At 40.1% G+C, this 18,009-nt stretch overlaps 1 protein-coding gene across 1 annotated transcript in view; it reads right to left on the reverse strand.

Annotated features, from left to right (window-relative positions):
• LOC149434137 (SWI/SNF-related matrix-associated actin-dependent regulator of chromatin subfamily A member 2-like) overlaps window positions 1-18,009 on the reverse strand; it is a gene marked incomplete at its 3' end in the record, with an annotated part of 140,151 nt that overhangs the window by 36,925 nt on the left and 85,217 nt on the right. The window contains exons 3-6 of the mRNA XM_089664064.1: window positions 17,504-17,636; window positions 8,984-9,358; window positions 6,245-6,346; window positions 5,706-5,955 (exon numbers count right to left, since the gene is read on the reverse strand). Coding sequence (XP_089520190.1) covers window positions 5,706-5,955; window positions 6,245-6,346; window positions 8,984-9,358; window positions 17,504-17,636 — 860 coding nt within the window. The remainder of the gene's footprint in view (window positions 1-5,705; window positions 5,956-6,244; window positions 6,347-8,983; window positions 9,359-17,503; window positions 17,637-18,009) is intronic.

Raw genomic sequence — 18,009 nt, forward strand, 5'->3', positions numbered from 1 at the left:
TTGGCAGAGGCGTTTGGGAAGCGGTAAAAACGCTTCCCAAATGCCTCTCTGCCACCTGCACACAACGCTAGTGTGAACGTAGCCTAAGTCAGAGCAGCGGTATATATTTGTCTACTTATCTAACTATCAAGCCTGTAAAGCAGCAGGTGTGCCAGTTTATCTCAGGGGGAATGTTCTCAGATGTTCCACTCTTCTTAAAGTGTTGCTAAACCCATGGTCCTGCATTCACTGTATCCAATCTTCCACAGCACACAGAACATGGAAATGCAATTATTTTAGTAAATATAAACTGCTAAATACCTTTTCTCATCATCAGCAGCATATAGCAGTCTTGTGACTTCTATCATTGTCCAGCAGAGCACTGGTTAATCTTGTAGGAGGAGTTTTCATTCTCCTCTAATGACCCCTGAACCTGTGTCTGCATGACCCCTGAACCTGTGTCTGGACAGCACTAATTGGCTCTTTGGCCAATCACATGCACCCCCCCCCCCCAAAAAAAAACCTCTCCCGCAACACACACCAAGCAGAGCATGTTGCTGACTTGCCACTGCTACTCAACTATGGCAGATCGATTGGGGACAGCAAAAGAAGGCGATGCCCCTTGTTCTTACTAAAAAGCATGGCTTGAGGAAGCTCCCTTGCTGGCTATTATTCTGACAGCCCCATATCCAGCAGCTGTCAGAATACCAAGTGACTGCATCTGATTGGTTGAAGTCACTGCTAAACTAAGGAGTTTTCTACCCAGCTCCTTAAATCGTTCTCTTTGTATTGCTTCCTTTGTGTGAAATTCCTGGTATTCCTGACAGTCCCTCTGTTTTCCTATTAAAAACAGAACACGCTATGCATGACAGCACATCCATCAGTTTTCTAGCTGTGCTGGGATCACTACCCGCTTGTCCTTCAATGGCCAAGATTTGTGCCGACACACTCCCCTGAACAGCTATTCACTGGTAAAATCAGTGTGCTGCCGTTTCTCCTCACCCAGCTCTTATGCAACTGAGAACAGAGGGCATGTGATCAGTTATAAAAAAGGGATTAAGGGTATTTAAAAAAATGTTTTTCATATCTATACACGTTTTGCCTTTCATTTCTATTTTAAATTGAAAGGGTTTTTTTCTTTTTCACAAGGTGGGAGTTTACATATGGTAGCCTTACACAGTTGTTACTTAAAATATAACAGATTAATGCTGTGCTCTCTTGTTTTGCCCTCCTATTCTTTACAATAATGATCTGGCTGGCACCATTCCTGACATTGTTTCCAAACACCTTTAATATACTCAACAGAAAATGTGTTCGTTCAGTGATGTCAATGGAATGTAAAGCATAAAACATGCAGTCTTATTGGTGCACAAGCCATTAACCCAAAATGTGACTGAAAATTGGGGTGCTAGGATGACTTGCTGTATATGGGAAAAGAAAAAAGCCTTATGCACTCAAAAATATGAGTTGGCCTTTGACATGGCAAGAGCTTACAGTCAAGAGAAGAGCTCAAATTTAGCCTGATCTTGCAAAAACAAATTTTCTGCCTTTAGCTTACTACCTTGCTATGCCAAGAACAGGTCACCCAAGTATGCTTTATGATTGTATGCCTCTTATAGTCTATTTCCAATTTTACAGCCAAATTGGGATAACATCAACTTTATATTTGTTACATGTTTGCATTAACATAGCATAAGTTAAAAAATATTTATATGTTGCAGGTTACCTTTTTATGTGTTTTTTTACTTGCTTAAAAAAATCCTCACATCCTGTCCCTGCTTTGTGATGTTTAGGAGGGAGCTCTGAAGTAATATTTAACATAATTAACCTTGTCAGTACTGTGTTAGCAGTTCATTATCCGCTATAGATCTTTAGATCTGTCCTAACAAAGGGTTAAAATTTAGAAACCACCCTCCAGCATTGTAAGGTAATGAGGGATAGCTTAGGCAGGCCATAGACGGGCCACTTGTCGGTCGAATTTTCAGCCGATAAACAAAAAATTGGTCGGCCCCGTTGCCGATGCTGCCACCCATGTCCACAAAAAATGGCCATTTTTCGTGGATTTTCCAGCATGACCGATAAAACTAAATGAGAAGATCGACGAAAAACGGCCGATGGGCTGGCCCCACTAACGGTGTGAATATCAGACGATTTATTGTGCGGACAAAAATTCGGCAAATAAATGACCCGTCTATGGCCTGCATTAGTCTGTGTGGAGACAGAGCCATAGCTAGACTCTCCAGCATTCTTAAGCAGGCCATGGATGATTTGACTGTCTCTCCTTCCACCACAGGTTGATCAAACTGATAAACAATAGTAATGTAAGCAAAAGGGAGAATTGACACCTGTGATATCAAATAAAACATTTAAATGTTTGTTCTAAAAATGTTTAATTTGGGCACAAGGAATAAAAAAAAAATGTATAACCAGAGACAGCATTTATAGCATCAGTGAGGTCTGTTCACACTAGAGTGCTTTCCTAAAGTTTTCATGTATGCCTCTACTACAGGTTGGTACATTAGTTTCCTGTGCACTTGCCACAGCTGATTCAGCATCAAAAACAAATGTGAATTTCTATACCAGCAATCATGTTCCTCATCTACAACCGATCCATAATTATTAACCAGTTCCCTTCCAGCCTTCTCCAAATGTATTTTTGCTGCTGTGATCCGACTTCCTGTTAAAGAGTGGTGGAGGGTGGCTACGTTTGTTCTCTATGGTCCCACTATATGTGGAAACGTAGTCCCCCACTCTTGGCCACTCCCGAGGTTGACTAAGGACTATGAAATGTGGTTTGTGGGCTATGAGATTTGTAGTGTGCATTGAGCAGTGCAAATGACCCCAATTAATGTGCATGGTTCGTTCCAAACAAAGTGAGCAGAAAAAGAAGCTGTTCAGGAGCTCACAGAAGACATTGCAAGGAGAAAGAAATCACAATAAGAAACACGTTTCATGAAAAATAGGTTACAGGGCCAATAAGTAGTGGATGTGTATAGATTATTTTTGAAGAATAAGGATATCGTTTATTGTCACATTATCTTTTAGTCTGCTCTCACTGTGAAGTATATATGAATGATGGCCTTTAGAAAAGGTCACATTGGATATAGTTATTATATCTGATTGGTTTAGCCATCCAACAGCAATGTCATTTTATACAATGCTTCCCTATGCAGTTATAAGGGTAGAATGCAGAGAATTGTATAAATAATGCCAATTAATAATGCCAAAATCCCGCTGATCCCCTTTGTGGCTGCAAACGTGTACAGATCTACAAAAATAGCTGCATGGAAAAGAAGCAAAAAGGATTAAATTAAATCGACAGTCTATTCCTGAAGACCAGATCTACCCAACTGTGAAAAATTACAGAATGAAATCCACACCCTCTGCATCTATATTTCAAGTAATTAGCTATCCTCGCACATAATGCTGCTAGAAGTGGACATGGCAAGTTTAGGTATTACTAAGGGTCAGCATCAATTTACTGGAATGAAATGCTGGCTCACAGAAGACACAAGCACTTGGGGAGAGATGAATAAGAAAAAGCTTACTACTGCCTACAGCAGACTTATGACATCATCTCAGCCTAGGCAAAGTCACTTGATTGGAGCTCAAGGACTGCTTTTTAATGATAAAAAGATACAGCTTTTCAATGAAGTATACAACGGCTGTAAATTGTGACATGTAAGGAATTTACTCACATAATGTTGTAAAGTGACTAAAAGGTTCATATGTTACATTTATCAACTACATCAAGGTCTTGAATGTGTTTCATTAGCCCACCCTAACACCAATTCTAGTTATGATCAGTTTAATTCTTCATGTTTATGTTTACTAGAGCATTTGTAATGTAGAATGTGCTATATGCACTGGGTAGGAGGAAAGTCAATGGCCTTTGTTTGCTAGACTCCACTTCCTATCCACTTAAGCGCCAGAAGATTTTCCCCCTTCACAACCAGTACATTTTTTTTTTTTTGCTATGCAGCACTGCACTACTTTAACTGGTAATTGCCCGGTCATGCAACTTTGTACCCAAATTAAATGTATTTAGTTTCCACACATATATAGATTTCTTTTAGTGGTATTTCATCACCACTGGGTTTTTATTATATAAAGAAAAAAAAACCGAACATTTTGAAAAAAAAAAATTAAAACTGATTTTTTTTTTTTTTTTTTTATTTATAGCAGAAATTAGGGATGCATCAATACCCTTTTTTGATCAGCAAGTACGAGTACTGATACTTTCGGTCAACTACTTGACAATACCGAGTACTGATACTTTACAGTGCAATTTGCGTCGATACAAAATGTATGGATGCAAATTGCACTGCAAAGAATAGCATGTAATTTGAGCTGGAATACGATTATTTGACTGAAAGTATCAGTACTTGTATTCGCCGATCAAAAAAAAAAGGGTATCGGTGCATCCCTACTTTCTGCTATAAAACATATCCAATAAAAAAAAAGAAAAAAAGAAATCACATTTTTTCATAAATTGAGGTCAAAATGTATTCTACTGCATGTCTTTGGTTAAAAAAAAAAAAAATCCCAGTGACATTGATTGGTTTGTGTTAAAGTTATAGCGTCTACAAACTATGGTATATATACAGGAATTTTAACTTTTTTTTTATACTAGTATCGGCGATGATCGGCAACTTCTACTGGGACTGTGGTAGTGCAACAGGCAATCTGACATTAACTGACAAACAGTGACACAAATACAGTGATAATACTATACACTGTTGCTGCACTAATGACACTGGCTGGGAATGGGCTAACATTAAAGTAAACAGTTGCCAGGCTAACAAGAAGCATTAGCAGGCCAACAAGCAATTTGAAGTTGATCATACATAATCTAGATTTTACATGTTGTCAGGAGTTGCACTTTAATGCGCAAACCTTTGAAAATGCTTTTTTCTTCCTTTTTTTTCAGACCCCTTACTCCTATAGGGATGACAAGGCAACGGACACCTCTATACAAAATGGAGCAACATCTATACCCCAAGTCAGCCTGTTTCAACCAAGGTGACCAGGCACCCTGGGATGCCTTCAGGTTTCTTCAGGGGTGCCTTGGCAAAATGCCTAAAAATTGTATAAAAACCAGTGAATGGATCAAACCTACCTTTAAGTTACACAAAGCCACAGGTTTTCATTGTGCACCATTACAAACTTCTAGCCACTGGCGTCCTAAAAACCAATGATTTTATTGCACAGCATCTTTGCTTGCTCCTCCCTGCCCCTGTATTTGCTTTGGAAGGATAAATCACCTCTAAATGTTGGGTGTTCTACATATGTGGATGCGTTATGTAAAACGATTACTTTAACGTTTTACATTTAAGAATTGGTTGCCTCGAGATTGTGCAAAACTCTAAAGGGTGCCTTGACTGGAAAAAGGTGGAGAAATGCTGCGCTGAGCTGCTGAACGGACATACTCATCACTCTACTGCAAAGGGTATGCACAATAATTATGCACAGAAAATACATACGTCCACCTCATCTGAACTGGATTTTTAAATTACTATTCATAGCTTAAGAGCATAGACACGTTTAAAGACGCAAAAAAGATCAACTAAAGGGGATTCTTGTCTAAAAACGCATCTTTTGCATCCTACGGGCTGGTACAGGATTCACATAACTGCAGTTGCTGCTCCACTCCACATAAACAACCTTCCCTTTCAGCGAAAGTCAGTCAGGAAATGCAGAGAACATTGTCATTTTATATACGGTACCTGTATTCTCTTTCTTGCAGTATTTCAACAGGATCCAGTCCCTGGGGCTTCTGGATTGGGCTAATGCGGTTCTGTTTCTGCTGGAGCTGTACAATAGGAGCAGGCTGTCCAGGAGTCGGTTGAGGAACTGACGGCCCAGGCAGAGCAACAGTGGGAGCAGCTGTAGGTGGAGCTGGTGATGGCCTTCCACTTGGGGGTGGTACAGCAAGTTTCTGAGGGGTGCTTGCTACACCAAGTTCGGTACTTTGTCCTGATTTAAAATAAATAAATAAAAAAAATATCACACTCTATATTATTCTAAGGTCAGTAAACAAACACATTAATATACTTGAAATCACTTTAGTATCTAGATACAGTTTGAGTCTGCTGTATATATAAAAAAAAAAAAAAAAAAAAAAATACAGAGGATCCTAATAAATAATTATACAAAAACAAATAAATTTTTCACATACAAAGCAAAGTTTGTCTGTCTTTTTTGTGACAACACTACATTTAAGTACTGTTTGACATATAAAGTGTGAGCCATATCTAGGATTTACCTTCTGCCCATGGCTTAGGAGCCATGCTAGCTGCATGCCCAGCCATTCCTGGAGCTGGTCCTGTCCCAGTAGGGGGAACTCCCATCGTATGCATTCCCATACCTTCATAAAAGGAAACGGAATGAAAACTGCAGCAAGGTATGACTAAACACATGCTAAACAATGTACTTAGCAAGCACATAATGTTGTTTCAGGCATTACACAATCATTCCTGGTACCAAAGCAGAATTTCACCCTCAATAACATTCGTTTTTTTTCCCCCCCAAGGGAGCCTTGTGACACATCTGTGCATGTTCTCCTGGATTACCCACACATGTGCAAAGACAAGCAGCAGGGGAGACCAAAATCTTCCCCGTCTTTGCCCCCCGCGCGTAAAAGTGCTAACAGGCTCTGCCAGCACCCAAAGGCCAGGAAGAGCCCCATGGGTGCATCTACGCATGAACAAGAATGGTGGCACCAGAGGAGGGGGAAGGGGGGGCAAGTTGAGGCAGAGCCTGTCCAAAGTGGACTGCAAATCCACTTTAAGAAAGCCACCATCACAGGACTAAATGACTACAGACCTATTCTGATGTTTGTAACCATAAAGTCCTTTGAGAGACTAGCGTTGACCCACCTGAAGGATTTCACAGATCCCCTTGCTGAACCTCATGCAATTTGCCTAAAGAACAAACAAGTCAGTGGAGGGTGCCTTTAACATGGGGGGTCTGCACTACACCCTGCAACATTCTGACTCCCCATGAATGTACAAACAGATCCTGTTTGTGCATTTGAGCTTGGCATTCCACACTATTGCTCCAGAAATTCTCCACTTCAAAAGTCCAAACCTCACTGTGCCCACCTCTACCTGCTAGTGACTTACCAAACTTCTTGACAATCAGGAAAAAGGCTAGGCAAAGGAAAATCATATCAATCAACTGAACAGTCAGTACTGATGCTCCCCAAGGACACGTGCTCTCCCCACTACTCTTTTCCAATGGCTGCACTTTAGGGAATTAGTCTGAACGTTTTAAAAACTGTGAATGGACCAACCGTCATCCATCAGATCCAAGTCAGCATACAAGAATGAAACAGAACTGCTGCCCCTGTGGTGTAGTCTTAACAACGTGGAGTTGACCACACTCAAGGAGTTGATGGTAGATTTCAGGAGAAGCCCCCCTCACTATCCCCTCTCACCATAACTTAACAGTCTCAACTGCAGAGACTTTCAGATTTCTAGGATCTACCTATTTCCCAGGACCTAAAATGGACATCCAATATCAACACAATCCTCAAAAAAGCCCAGCAAAGAATGTACTTTTCTGCATCTGCTCAGGTAGTTAAACTTGCCTCAAGATCTGCTAATATAAATTTCACACTGTAGCAATCAAATCTGTTCTAAGCAAGTCCATCACTCTTTGGTTCAGCCTCCAAACAGGATAGGAACAGACTAGAGGAGACAGTCAGGTCTACAATAAAAAAAAATGGTGCTGCTCTACCTACAATCCAAAACTTCTACAACTCCAGAGTCAGAAAACAGGCAGAGAAGATCACTGCAGACCCCCACACATCCTGGACGATAGGTTTCAACTGCTCCCCTCTAATAAACATGTACATCTGGACAATCTGACTTAATTTTTTTTTCTCCTAAGCCACCAAGCTAATGAATATCTGAATTCCCATCTGCACTGTCTGTACTACTTCAGCTTTAAGATGTTTACAGGTCCTCACAGTGAGACACTTTTTTCTGTATATTAGTATTGCACATTACCTATAGTAACTCTGAGCATGAATAGATTTGTATATGTATTGTTTCAATGAGGGTGTGTGTGTAACTTTCTTTTATGTTGTACATACTTGGCCAATAAAGTAGATTCTGATTTGGATTTGATATTTAAAGGAATTGTTTTTTGGGGGGTTTTTTGTTTGTTTTTTTAGAAGTCAGCAGAATTGAAATTAAATAAACAAAATGGACCTTGTGAGTCAGAATAAACTGACTACATTAAAAGTTAAGAGATTTTTGACAGAAACCTAAAATTAGTAAATGCAACTGTCAAATGACTGCTCTTTAACACACATACTGTACTAGGAAATGAAAACACCCCTAAATCCCATCCTTATCTTTACAAAACATTACCAAAATGCAGGGGGAAAAAAAAAAATCAACAAGACCAATTATTTATCCCCAAAATTATTTGGCCAGGGTGTTTACAGATTAATATAATCATTCAGCATAATCAAATGGGATAATAATCAATCAAGTAAGAGGATGATCAACTGTTAATCTCTAGACACCTTAAAGTGGAATTCCAGAAGCTAACTAAGGCTAAAAAACTGCTCCCACCCTTCTAACTCCTATTCTAACTACCCTGTAAAGAAAGAGGATTATACCTACCTATTCTCAGAGAGCTCTGGTCCAGTCACGTGATCTCCCCAGCAGCCAGCTTCAGGGGAATGAGCACTGACAATGGTAGAATGCCTGGGCAGTGAAGTTACCCATAGACTTTCTATGGGGAATCTGTTGTCAGCTATCCCTCCCTTTCCGCTGAAGCCGCCGCTGGGAGTCAATCACATAATCAGACCAGAGCCCCCGAGACTAGTTGGAAGTGGTGGAGCCATTTTAAGAGTAGTTAGTTGGAGCCTGGAATTCCACTTTAAGCCAATAGACATTCTCCCAATGACAGAAAAGGACAGGTAGAATAAAATACCCTTCATGTGTTGTTTTAAGGAAAGGGTAAACTTGAAGCAAGCCAAATCACTTACCTGGAGGTTTGTAATTACCAAGGGGCTGCTGTGGTGGTGGCTGCTGTTGTGCTTGAGGCGGTTGCTGCGGTGGTGGCTGTTGCTGAATTGCGGGCAATGTCCTCTTTCCCTGTACAGCTAGTTGCAGGTTTTCAGACAATGGCTGTCCTCTGGCCAACATCTTATAAGCCAATATTTGCGCACGAAGCTGATGAAGTTGCACTTGGCTAAATGCGGAGGGACCACGACTTGGCTGGCTTATCACTTGCTGATCCCCTTGAATCATGAGTCCAGGCTGAGCTGGTGGTATTTGTGGCGGTGTTGGGCCTCCACCTGACATTGGACTTGACACATGTTCTGGAGCCCCCAAGGGGGATGGATGAGGAGACATGTACCCTATACACACACACACAAAAAAAAATATAAATGTTTAGGATACTCCCTCTATTAACTGTTAAATGACACTAAGGTGAGCCTATCACAAAACATTTGCCTATGAATGTATATCAGTCTGCGTCAATCTGTCAAAATTACCAAAATGTGTGACTTTTTTTTTTTTTTAAGTGCATTTAACCAGGTACCTTGGGGAGTACCTGGTTCTGTATCTGAGCAGTGGCTGCAAAAATGTACTATCCAGTTGCGTGGATACTTTTGTATGTAATGAACTATAACCATTCCTAAATACGGAATGTATATATTCTTGTAAATGTAGCAATATACTGTATATACATTTAGCGGATCCCTGCTGTAGCTCATAATAAATATATATATTATATATACACTTCTATTAAAGGATAGGCTCACCTTTGGAACATGTTATACCTCTATTTAGGGTGTTACATGTCTCAGCAGCCCCCCCAATGTTACAGCGGGTGAGGGTTCCACAGCCACTGTCATTTTAAAATTGGCTCCGTCCACGCAGCAGCATCGTTTATTTAAAGGGAGCTGTGAGTGAAGAAACAAGTTCCATCTGTGGTGACAGCAGATTAACTTGTAGACTCAATGGACCATTAGCATGCTGATCAGCGTTCTTGCAGTCCATTGAATCTTCCTCCAACTTCCAAACTGAAAGCCTATACAGAGGTATGGGCACAAAGGCTGAAGGGAGAGTGTGCAAGAAGCCAGACGTTGCACCTACAATTTACTGATCTCAGGTGCAATACTTTGCAGGCTCCAACAAATCTGAATAGACAAACATTAGATCTTCATTCAACAGTTCCTACAGATAAAAGGTGATATGGTTGAATAAAAACACAAAGGAGAATATGCCCTTTTTATCATTACACGGCCTTAGAGGCTGTATTATTGCCCCCTTTAGCAGAAATGACTTCTTGTAGGCATTATTGCATAAATACCTATCAGTCTCAACTGACACAGTAAACCTTTTGACCACTTCTCCATGCACAATTCCTTCAGCTGCAATATGTTGTGGATTTCCTTGCATGAACTTCCTTTCTCAAAATTCCCTCACAACATTTCAATGAGATTCAAAATCAGGGCTTTGACTAGGAAAGTCCATAACCTTTAAAATCTATTTTTTGAGTCGTTCCTTGGTGGGTCTGCTAGTGCATTTCAAATAACTATGTTGAAACATCCATTTCCAGTTCAACCTCACTATCGGTCAGATAGTCTCACACTTTCATCAAGTACACCTTGATATGATGCAGAATTCCTATCTGAATTGATGACTGAAAGCTGCCCAGGCTCTAAAGAATCCCCAACCTAAAACATTTCCACCATCATGCTTCACATTCTGTATGAAGTTTTTCTCTTGCAATGCTGGTTTGTTTTGCACAAAACATATCTACTGTTACTATGGCTAAACAACTCTATTATTTTTTAATTCATCAGTCTGCAGCACATTGTTCCAGAAATCCTGGTCTTTGCCTACATATTCGATGGCAAATTGTTGTCTTGCTTTCAATGTTTTTTTGGACACCAACATTCTTTTTCTTGGCACGCCTCCCAAGTAGGTTAAACTGGCGCAGTCCAGTAAAGTAAAACAGTTCTCCTCCCCGTCGGAGATAGTCGGAAATCACCAGGCGCCAGCGAGTAATCACCAGCCAGGACCCGGAAATGCAAAATCACGTATATATACACACGTGATTTTGCGCACCCATGCCGCCCTGTAGCAGTATTTCTGCTATAGGGTGGACAGGAAGTGGTTAAAAATAAATAAAAACAAAAAGTACCAACAATCTGTATATGAAAGAACAGAAAATCATCAGCCAAATCAAAAAACAATTAAACAGCTGGCTGCAGGTGGTATCTATTCCATCTTGGTGAGATGGGGCTGTAATTTTATTTATTACTCTCACATCATATTATTATTAGACCTTTAGATTTAATGTTATGGAAAAATTTCTCATGTATTTTGTCCATCTAGGCCAGTGATGGCGAACCTTTTAGAGACCGAGTGCCCAAACTGCAACCGAAAACCCACTTATTTAACGCAAAGTGCCAACACTGCAATTAAACCTGAAAGAAAAGAAAAACACAATAACAGAGCTTCCACTGACCACCAGCACAAGGGGGCAAAGTTCCACTGACCACCAGCACAAGGGGGCAAAGTTCCACTGACCACCAGCACAAGGAGGCAAAGTTCCACTGACCACCAGCACAAGGAGGCAAAGTTCCACTGACCAGCAGCACAAGGAGGCAAAGTTCCACTGACCAGCAGAACAAGCTAAAATCTTGCGTTAATAATAATGAATGTATTAATACTCATAGCCAGTCCAATATAAATATCCTTGGTAGCGCACCAGCACAAGCTAAAATCTTGTGCTCGTAAAAACTAATACATTAAAATGCACAGCCAGATATATATATATATATATATATATATCTCCTTGGCAGCGCATTGACTGGACACGTGAAAGTTCGGATGAGTCGCAGCTAATGAGTTGCGGCTCATGACGTCATCACATGGCACCACTGCTCCTTTCATAGCATGCGCATGGCCCCTATGTGCACAGTTATCCGATCCTCGGCTGCTGACAGAGGGGGCTCTGAGTGCCCACTGTGGCACGCGTGCCATAGGTTCGCTACCACTGATCTAGGCTCCGTTATGTATTAAGGCCGCTGTAATATAACCACCTCATGTTAATCTACAGTAACCCCATATCCACCATATTAGATTGTAAACTCTTATGAGCAGGGCTCTCTTAATACTCTTGTTTTTTATTAAGTGTTCTTGCATGGCAAGACCACTTACTGTTATCTCACATATATATTCTTTATATTATAGCCAAATTTACCACCCTAACTCCTCCCACAGTTTTTACACTACATAGACAGTAATACACCGAAAGGTGCGGATTGGTCCCGATTGGTGTGCTATTACTTTGTGGAATGTTTTGCCGAATGCTTCACGAAATATCAGCGTTTTTTTGGTGAAATTGGTCCCATAGGAATGAATGGTGGAATGTTCAAAACTAGAGTGTGAGCTGAAAAATCAGGACATGATTTCTAAACTGCCATCACTCCCTCATTTTCAAGCCCACCTACACAAATCTTATATCAAAATGTCCAGCTATCCCCGCTGCCACTATGGCTAAGCCATGGTCCTGATAGTTTTCACAATATGACCATTTGTTTGCAACTCACGACGCCCATTGACATTCATTGAAACTCCACTCTAGCCACCTCAACTTTGAAGGGCAATTTCTAAACTGCGACTGTGCCTTAATTTTTAATATTTCAGAGACATACTATGCATCGAAATGTAGGTCTGGGTCTTGTGATTCTCACAATATAAAGCTCTTTGCTGTAGGATTTATAGTTTTTAAAATTACGACCATTTGAAGACGCCAGTGAAGTGAGCAATTTGGAGCAGTTTGTTTTTAACCGCTCTTCTCTGCCCTATTTGAAACCTAATTTTGAATTTGTTACAGTTTGGCCGGCTTCTGGTTAAAGGTTTGGAAATAAGTTTCCTACAGTAGAGAGTATTTGAGGTGATAATGCTGCTTATGTTTTTATAAATGTATGTTTTAATGTAACCGTGAAGCACTTTGGGCAACAACATTGCAATTAAATGTGCTATATAAATAATTAAAAGTTGAAATGCATTTCTCACTCTATCAAGCTTGCCATGTGAACTTTTTAAATTTGATCAATCAATTGGTTAGTGTAATGTTTACTATCTTTACTCACTCCATACACTCCACACAGTGACTCTGCCCACTCCATAAAGTTTCTCTGCCCAGTCCAACCTTTTCACAGTTACTCCAGCCACTCCAACCACACAACAGTTACTCAAGCCACTCCATCCAGTTACTCCGCCCACTCCAGTTGTAGACTACTGTTGGAGGTAAGAACACTTCACACAATTTCCCCAGAAATTGTAGCTTTTTTGTAAAATTACTGTCTCTCCCTTTATATTGTAAAGCACTGTGCAAACTGTTGGTGCTTATAAGAATAATTACAGATTATCCTAATAACCTAAATTCCATTTCCAACTAAAGGTTGTCAAAACCAATTAAAATATATCTATATCATTAATGAAATTGTTAACATCATATCAGGAATGAATACTCGAGTGATAATCTCAGTATTACACCCTAATTTCAATTACATATATACATCTTCTTAAAGGACGCTATACCTCATTTCACTTTTTTAAATGCACAGTTTCCACTGTTAAAGGATATTTAATTTGTGCTATTTTATACATACTATATGCACTTTTAAATTTAACCTTCACTTTACCATGATTACTGTGATCACATTGTTTATCAGATTAATTAGGTGGGCACATAACGTTGTCAAAACTCGTAGTCAAATTATAGGTGTCCTTGCCAATTACCACTGATGTCTCATGGAAAAGAGTAATGTAGGGAAGGGGGAAATCTACACAGACCTACAGGACTAAAAACCCCAGCAGACCCATTCACACACATACACGATCATCTCTCTAAAATCGCTTACATTTTTCCCATTTTTTACACAACACATGCATATTATTCTCTCACTTTCTTTTTACTCTATTCAAAATCTTCCTGCCTAAATTAGTTTTACCTCTCTAACTTCTGCTTTCCTTATTTTGTTCTCTGATATCTCTTCCTCCCATATTCAACTTACACCAGCTCTTATGATCAAATGGGCAGCCATAGTGCTCATCCCATCTTCCTTCTCTGACCACATATAAAGTATTCTGTTTGGGCCAAGACCAAAAATTATATTTCTTTGTTTTAGCTTTTCCCAATGTTTTAGAATTTACTAATTGTGGTGCCTTATTCTAAATTAATTCCACAACTTAACATCAACATTTCCCCTTATGTCTATTATTACATTGTCTGTCACCCTTCATCCATCCTGCTCAAATAGCTGTTCCTCTAGCTGTTTAATCTGTATGATTCTTAGTCCCTGTGGACTTGGTAACCCAGTTACCCATTGTGGATCCCTGTCCACTTTAACTATTTATCTAGGGGTTCAGTAGCGGAAGAACCACACCTTTGGTTCTCTAGCGCTCCTCTTGAGTTGGGCATTTTCTTAGGGTACCTTCTTACCTTTCTCCCTTAAACCTTAATGTAATGCCCATAATAACTGGCCAGTATAAACTCTTCTCTACATGTGCCTATACCCTCTTGCCTCTATTACAGCAGATGTGTGCTTCATATAACCTATTAACCAGCACTATTCTTCCTTTTCTTATCTATAGCACTCCAATGGACTGTAGACAGTGACAACATAACATATAACCACCAATCATTACAGTTCAATTACGGGGAGTAAAATAGGTACCCTTTGTCCCAAAAATGCCTTACCGATCAAGGAATTCTGATATCTCAAAATGTAAGCAAAGAGCTTACCTCAGCCGGCTGATTATTATTAACAGTTTGCGCAGCGCTTTACAAAATGAAGGTAGACGTTATAGTTACAATACAATTTGGTACAAGAGGAAACAGAGGGCCCTGCTCGTTAGAGCTTACAATCAGAAATTCCCAGATCATCTCAGGCTCATTTCAGATTCTCAGGGTCACCTGCAAATCCCCTCCAAGGCAAAGCTCGCCATCTGTCTCCAAATATCAAACAAACTGGTAGCTCTGCCCAAAAGTCCAACCATTCTGACACTTAATCTTGCAAGTATATAATGACATGCATTTGAAAAATCTAAAGTGCATACTAGAAGTCGCTTTATTGTGTAAAGGAAATTTGTAAATTCTGTATAAAATTGTATTCTATTTTGTATGATTTCCCTTTGTTTTGTACACTGCACTCATTGTGCACACGGCACTAATAATGTTTGCATTCCTTCAAGTCCTGATTAGAAATTAGCCTGCCTATGTAACGCCCCTTGTTACCATAAAAGTAAAATTGTAATACTAATGTGATAGCTACGTAATCATGGTTATAAAAAACTTCAAACGCTACAAATAAATGAACAGTGATTTGGAAAGTTGCTGAGTGCATCTTTTTGTGTCTGTTCCCTACTGCAGTAGTTATTAATTTGGAACCGCTAATCTATATGAGGATCTATAAAATTTTCAGTATTAATGTCGGTGTGTGAGGAAAGTACTGCCGAGAACCGGCAGATGTCAGAACAGGGATCGGCACCGATCATCAGGGCACTGATGATCAGTGCCCAGCAGTGCCACCCACCAGTTCTGCCCACCTGTGCCCAGCAGTGCCGCCCACCTGTGCCCAGCAGTGCCACCACCCTGTGCCCAGCAATGGCACCACCCTGTGCCCAGCAATGGCACCACCCTGTGCCCATCAGTGCCCACCAGTGGCGCCAGTCAGTGACCACCAGTGGCGCCAGTCAGTGACCACCAGTGGCGCCAGTCAGTGACCACCAGTGGCGCCAGTCAGTGACCACCAGTGGCGCCAGTCAGTGACCAGCAGTGGCGCCAGTCAGTGCCGCCTATCAGTGCCGCCTCATTAGTGCTGCCCATCAGTGCCGCCTATCAGTGCCCATCAGTGCTGCCTCATCAACGCACATCAGTGAAGGAGAAAAATTACCTGTTTGCAAAATTTTATTAAAGAAACAAAACCTTTTTTTCAAAATGTTTTCTCTTTTTTTTTGTTTATAGCACAAAAAGTAAAATATGCAGCGGCAAGTAAACACCACCAAAAGAAAGCTCTATTTGTGAGAAAAAAAATGATAAAAATTTCATATGGGTACAATGTTGCATGACCGCAAAATTGTCAAAGTGCAACAGCGCTGGAAGCTGAAAATTGGCCTGGTAAGGAAGGGGTTATAAGTGCCCAGTAGGCAAGTGGTTAAATAATACAGATAACAAACCCATGACATCAAAGCCAGCTCTTAGATAGCCTGCTTGGTTCCATCGTCAGGCTCCCAAATTAACTGATCTTTATGACATTTTAAATATTGATAACGTTAAACCTCTACTTAGGTCCTTTCTGACCAATTCTAGAAACTGTATTTAAAATAAACCCCTGGCTTGGTTGGTAAATTCTAAATTGTGCCCAAAAACAATTGCCCAAGAAATAAATTGTCCCAGTAACACTTGACAGATTTTGATCAAGGCACAAAGCTGTTTACCTAGTAACAGCTGATGACTTTTGATCAACTATTTTATTGAAATTAACTAGCATAATGCAGGAAAAAGCATTGTTGCATCAGTATCAAACATTTTTATCATTCAAAAAAGAATCAGATCACATAATTGATTGGAAAACATCTGTGCATGTATAGTCAGCATAAGCATAATTCTGATTATAGTTCATTTGTGTGCCACAAACCTGCAAGTACCTGTACTAGCTTTGAATCGTGATCTCTTGCTGTATTTTCAGCAATGACTTCTGCCCAAATTGAGAATAACACACCGTAAGAGAGAAGTATGGCCAATGCTTTTTTGTTCATACCTTTCTTCTGGGTCACAGGAGTGCACTTATTTTGCTCTCCTGTGACCCAGAGACAGCTTATATTGGGGCATTGTGGAGAGCAGTGACTGACAGTCAGTGCTCTCCAATCCAAGAAGAATGAGAACTGAGCGATCAGTGATCATGTGATCACGCAGTTCTTACAGGGAACAGCTGCGCCATCAGACAGATACTGCAACTTAGAGAGGAGTACAGATGTTTTTTTAAATACCACAAACTTCTCCTTTAACACTGGTATTTAACTGCCAAATGCTAGAGCATCTACTGTCCATTAAAGTTCTGGCCTTTGACAGTGAAATGATAGGGTGGAGCCTGATTTTTTTTCTTGGCAGGTATAGAGTTTACTATACAGTCTGGGCCTAAGATACAAGGTATATCACAGACATTGATTTGAATGCTAACACAGGTAGTTGCAGATTATATGACAAACAACCATGAAACAGAAATTGAATAGAACATTCTTCATGATAACTTTGCAAGTTAGGGGTGTCTTTTTTTTGGGGGGGGGGTGTTAGAATCAAGCTTGCTGTAAACAAACTTTTTTTTCTTTTGTTGCCATCAGAGAATATAAGATAGCATGAGATTTACAGTCCCATATCAAGTATGCAAATATTGGGCATGCATAACTGCAATCTCCATGAGGTTAGAGTGACTTCACAAAAGCCACAGGTGAGATAGAAAGTATGTTACTAGTACCTTGACTGTGCTGATCCATTGGGCTCTGGGGAGGACCCATACCAGCATGTGGAGGCCTCATGTTTGAGCTTTTCATAGTAGCACAGTGCATTTCATCAGACATTCCTTTGTCATGTACGCTCTCCATAGGGGGCTGAAGAAAAAAACACAAAACGTTTTAGGTCATAAAACCATCTGTAAAGCATCAGTTAATAAGTAACTACATTCTCAAATTTTTTTTCCTTTTTACATAAACCAGCACCCTGCACAGTTCAAGAGTAGAGAAGAGAAGACCAAAGCACCATACACTGATTTCCACACCTTAAAGTGAAATTACACTGCATCTGAGCACCACAAAACAAAAACGCTATTTAAATTCATTTTTAATATTTAAAGCAAACTCACCCATCCATCCATGTCTACATGCTTTATTTTGCTGAGAAATCACTATGAAACCCCCTCCCCCTAGTATTTCTAGCAAAGGCAGATTATTTACGTAGCATTTACTTCCAGGAATCAATCTGCCC

Source organism: Staurois parvus, unplaced genomic scaffold (genome assembly GCF_062004578.1).
Source record: "Staurois parvus isolate SC_StPar_1 unplaced genomic scaffold, SC_StPar_1.0 ptg001822l, whole genome shotgun sequence".
Classification (NCBI taxonomy): Eukaryota; Metazoa; Chordata; class Amphibia; order Anura; family Ranidae; genus Staurois; species Staurois parvus.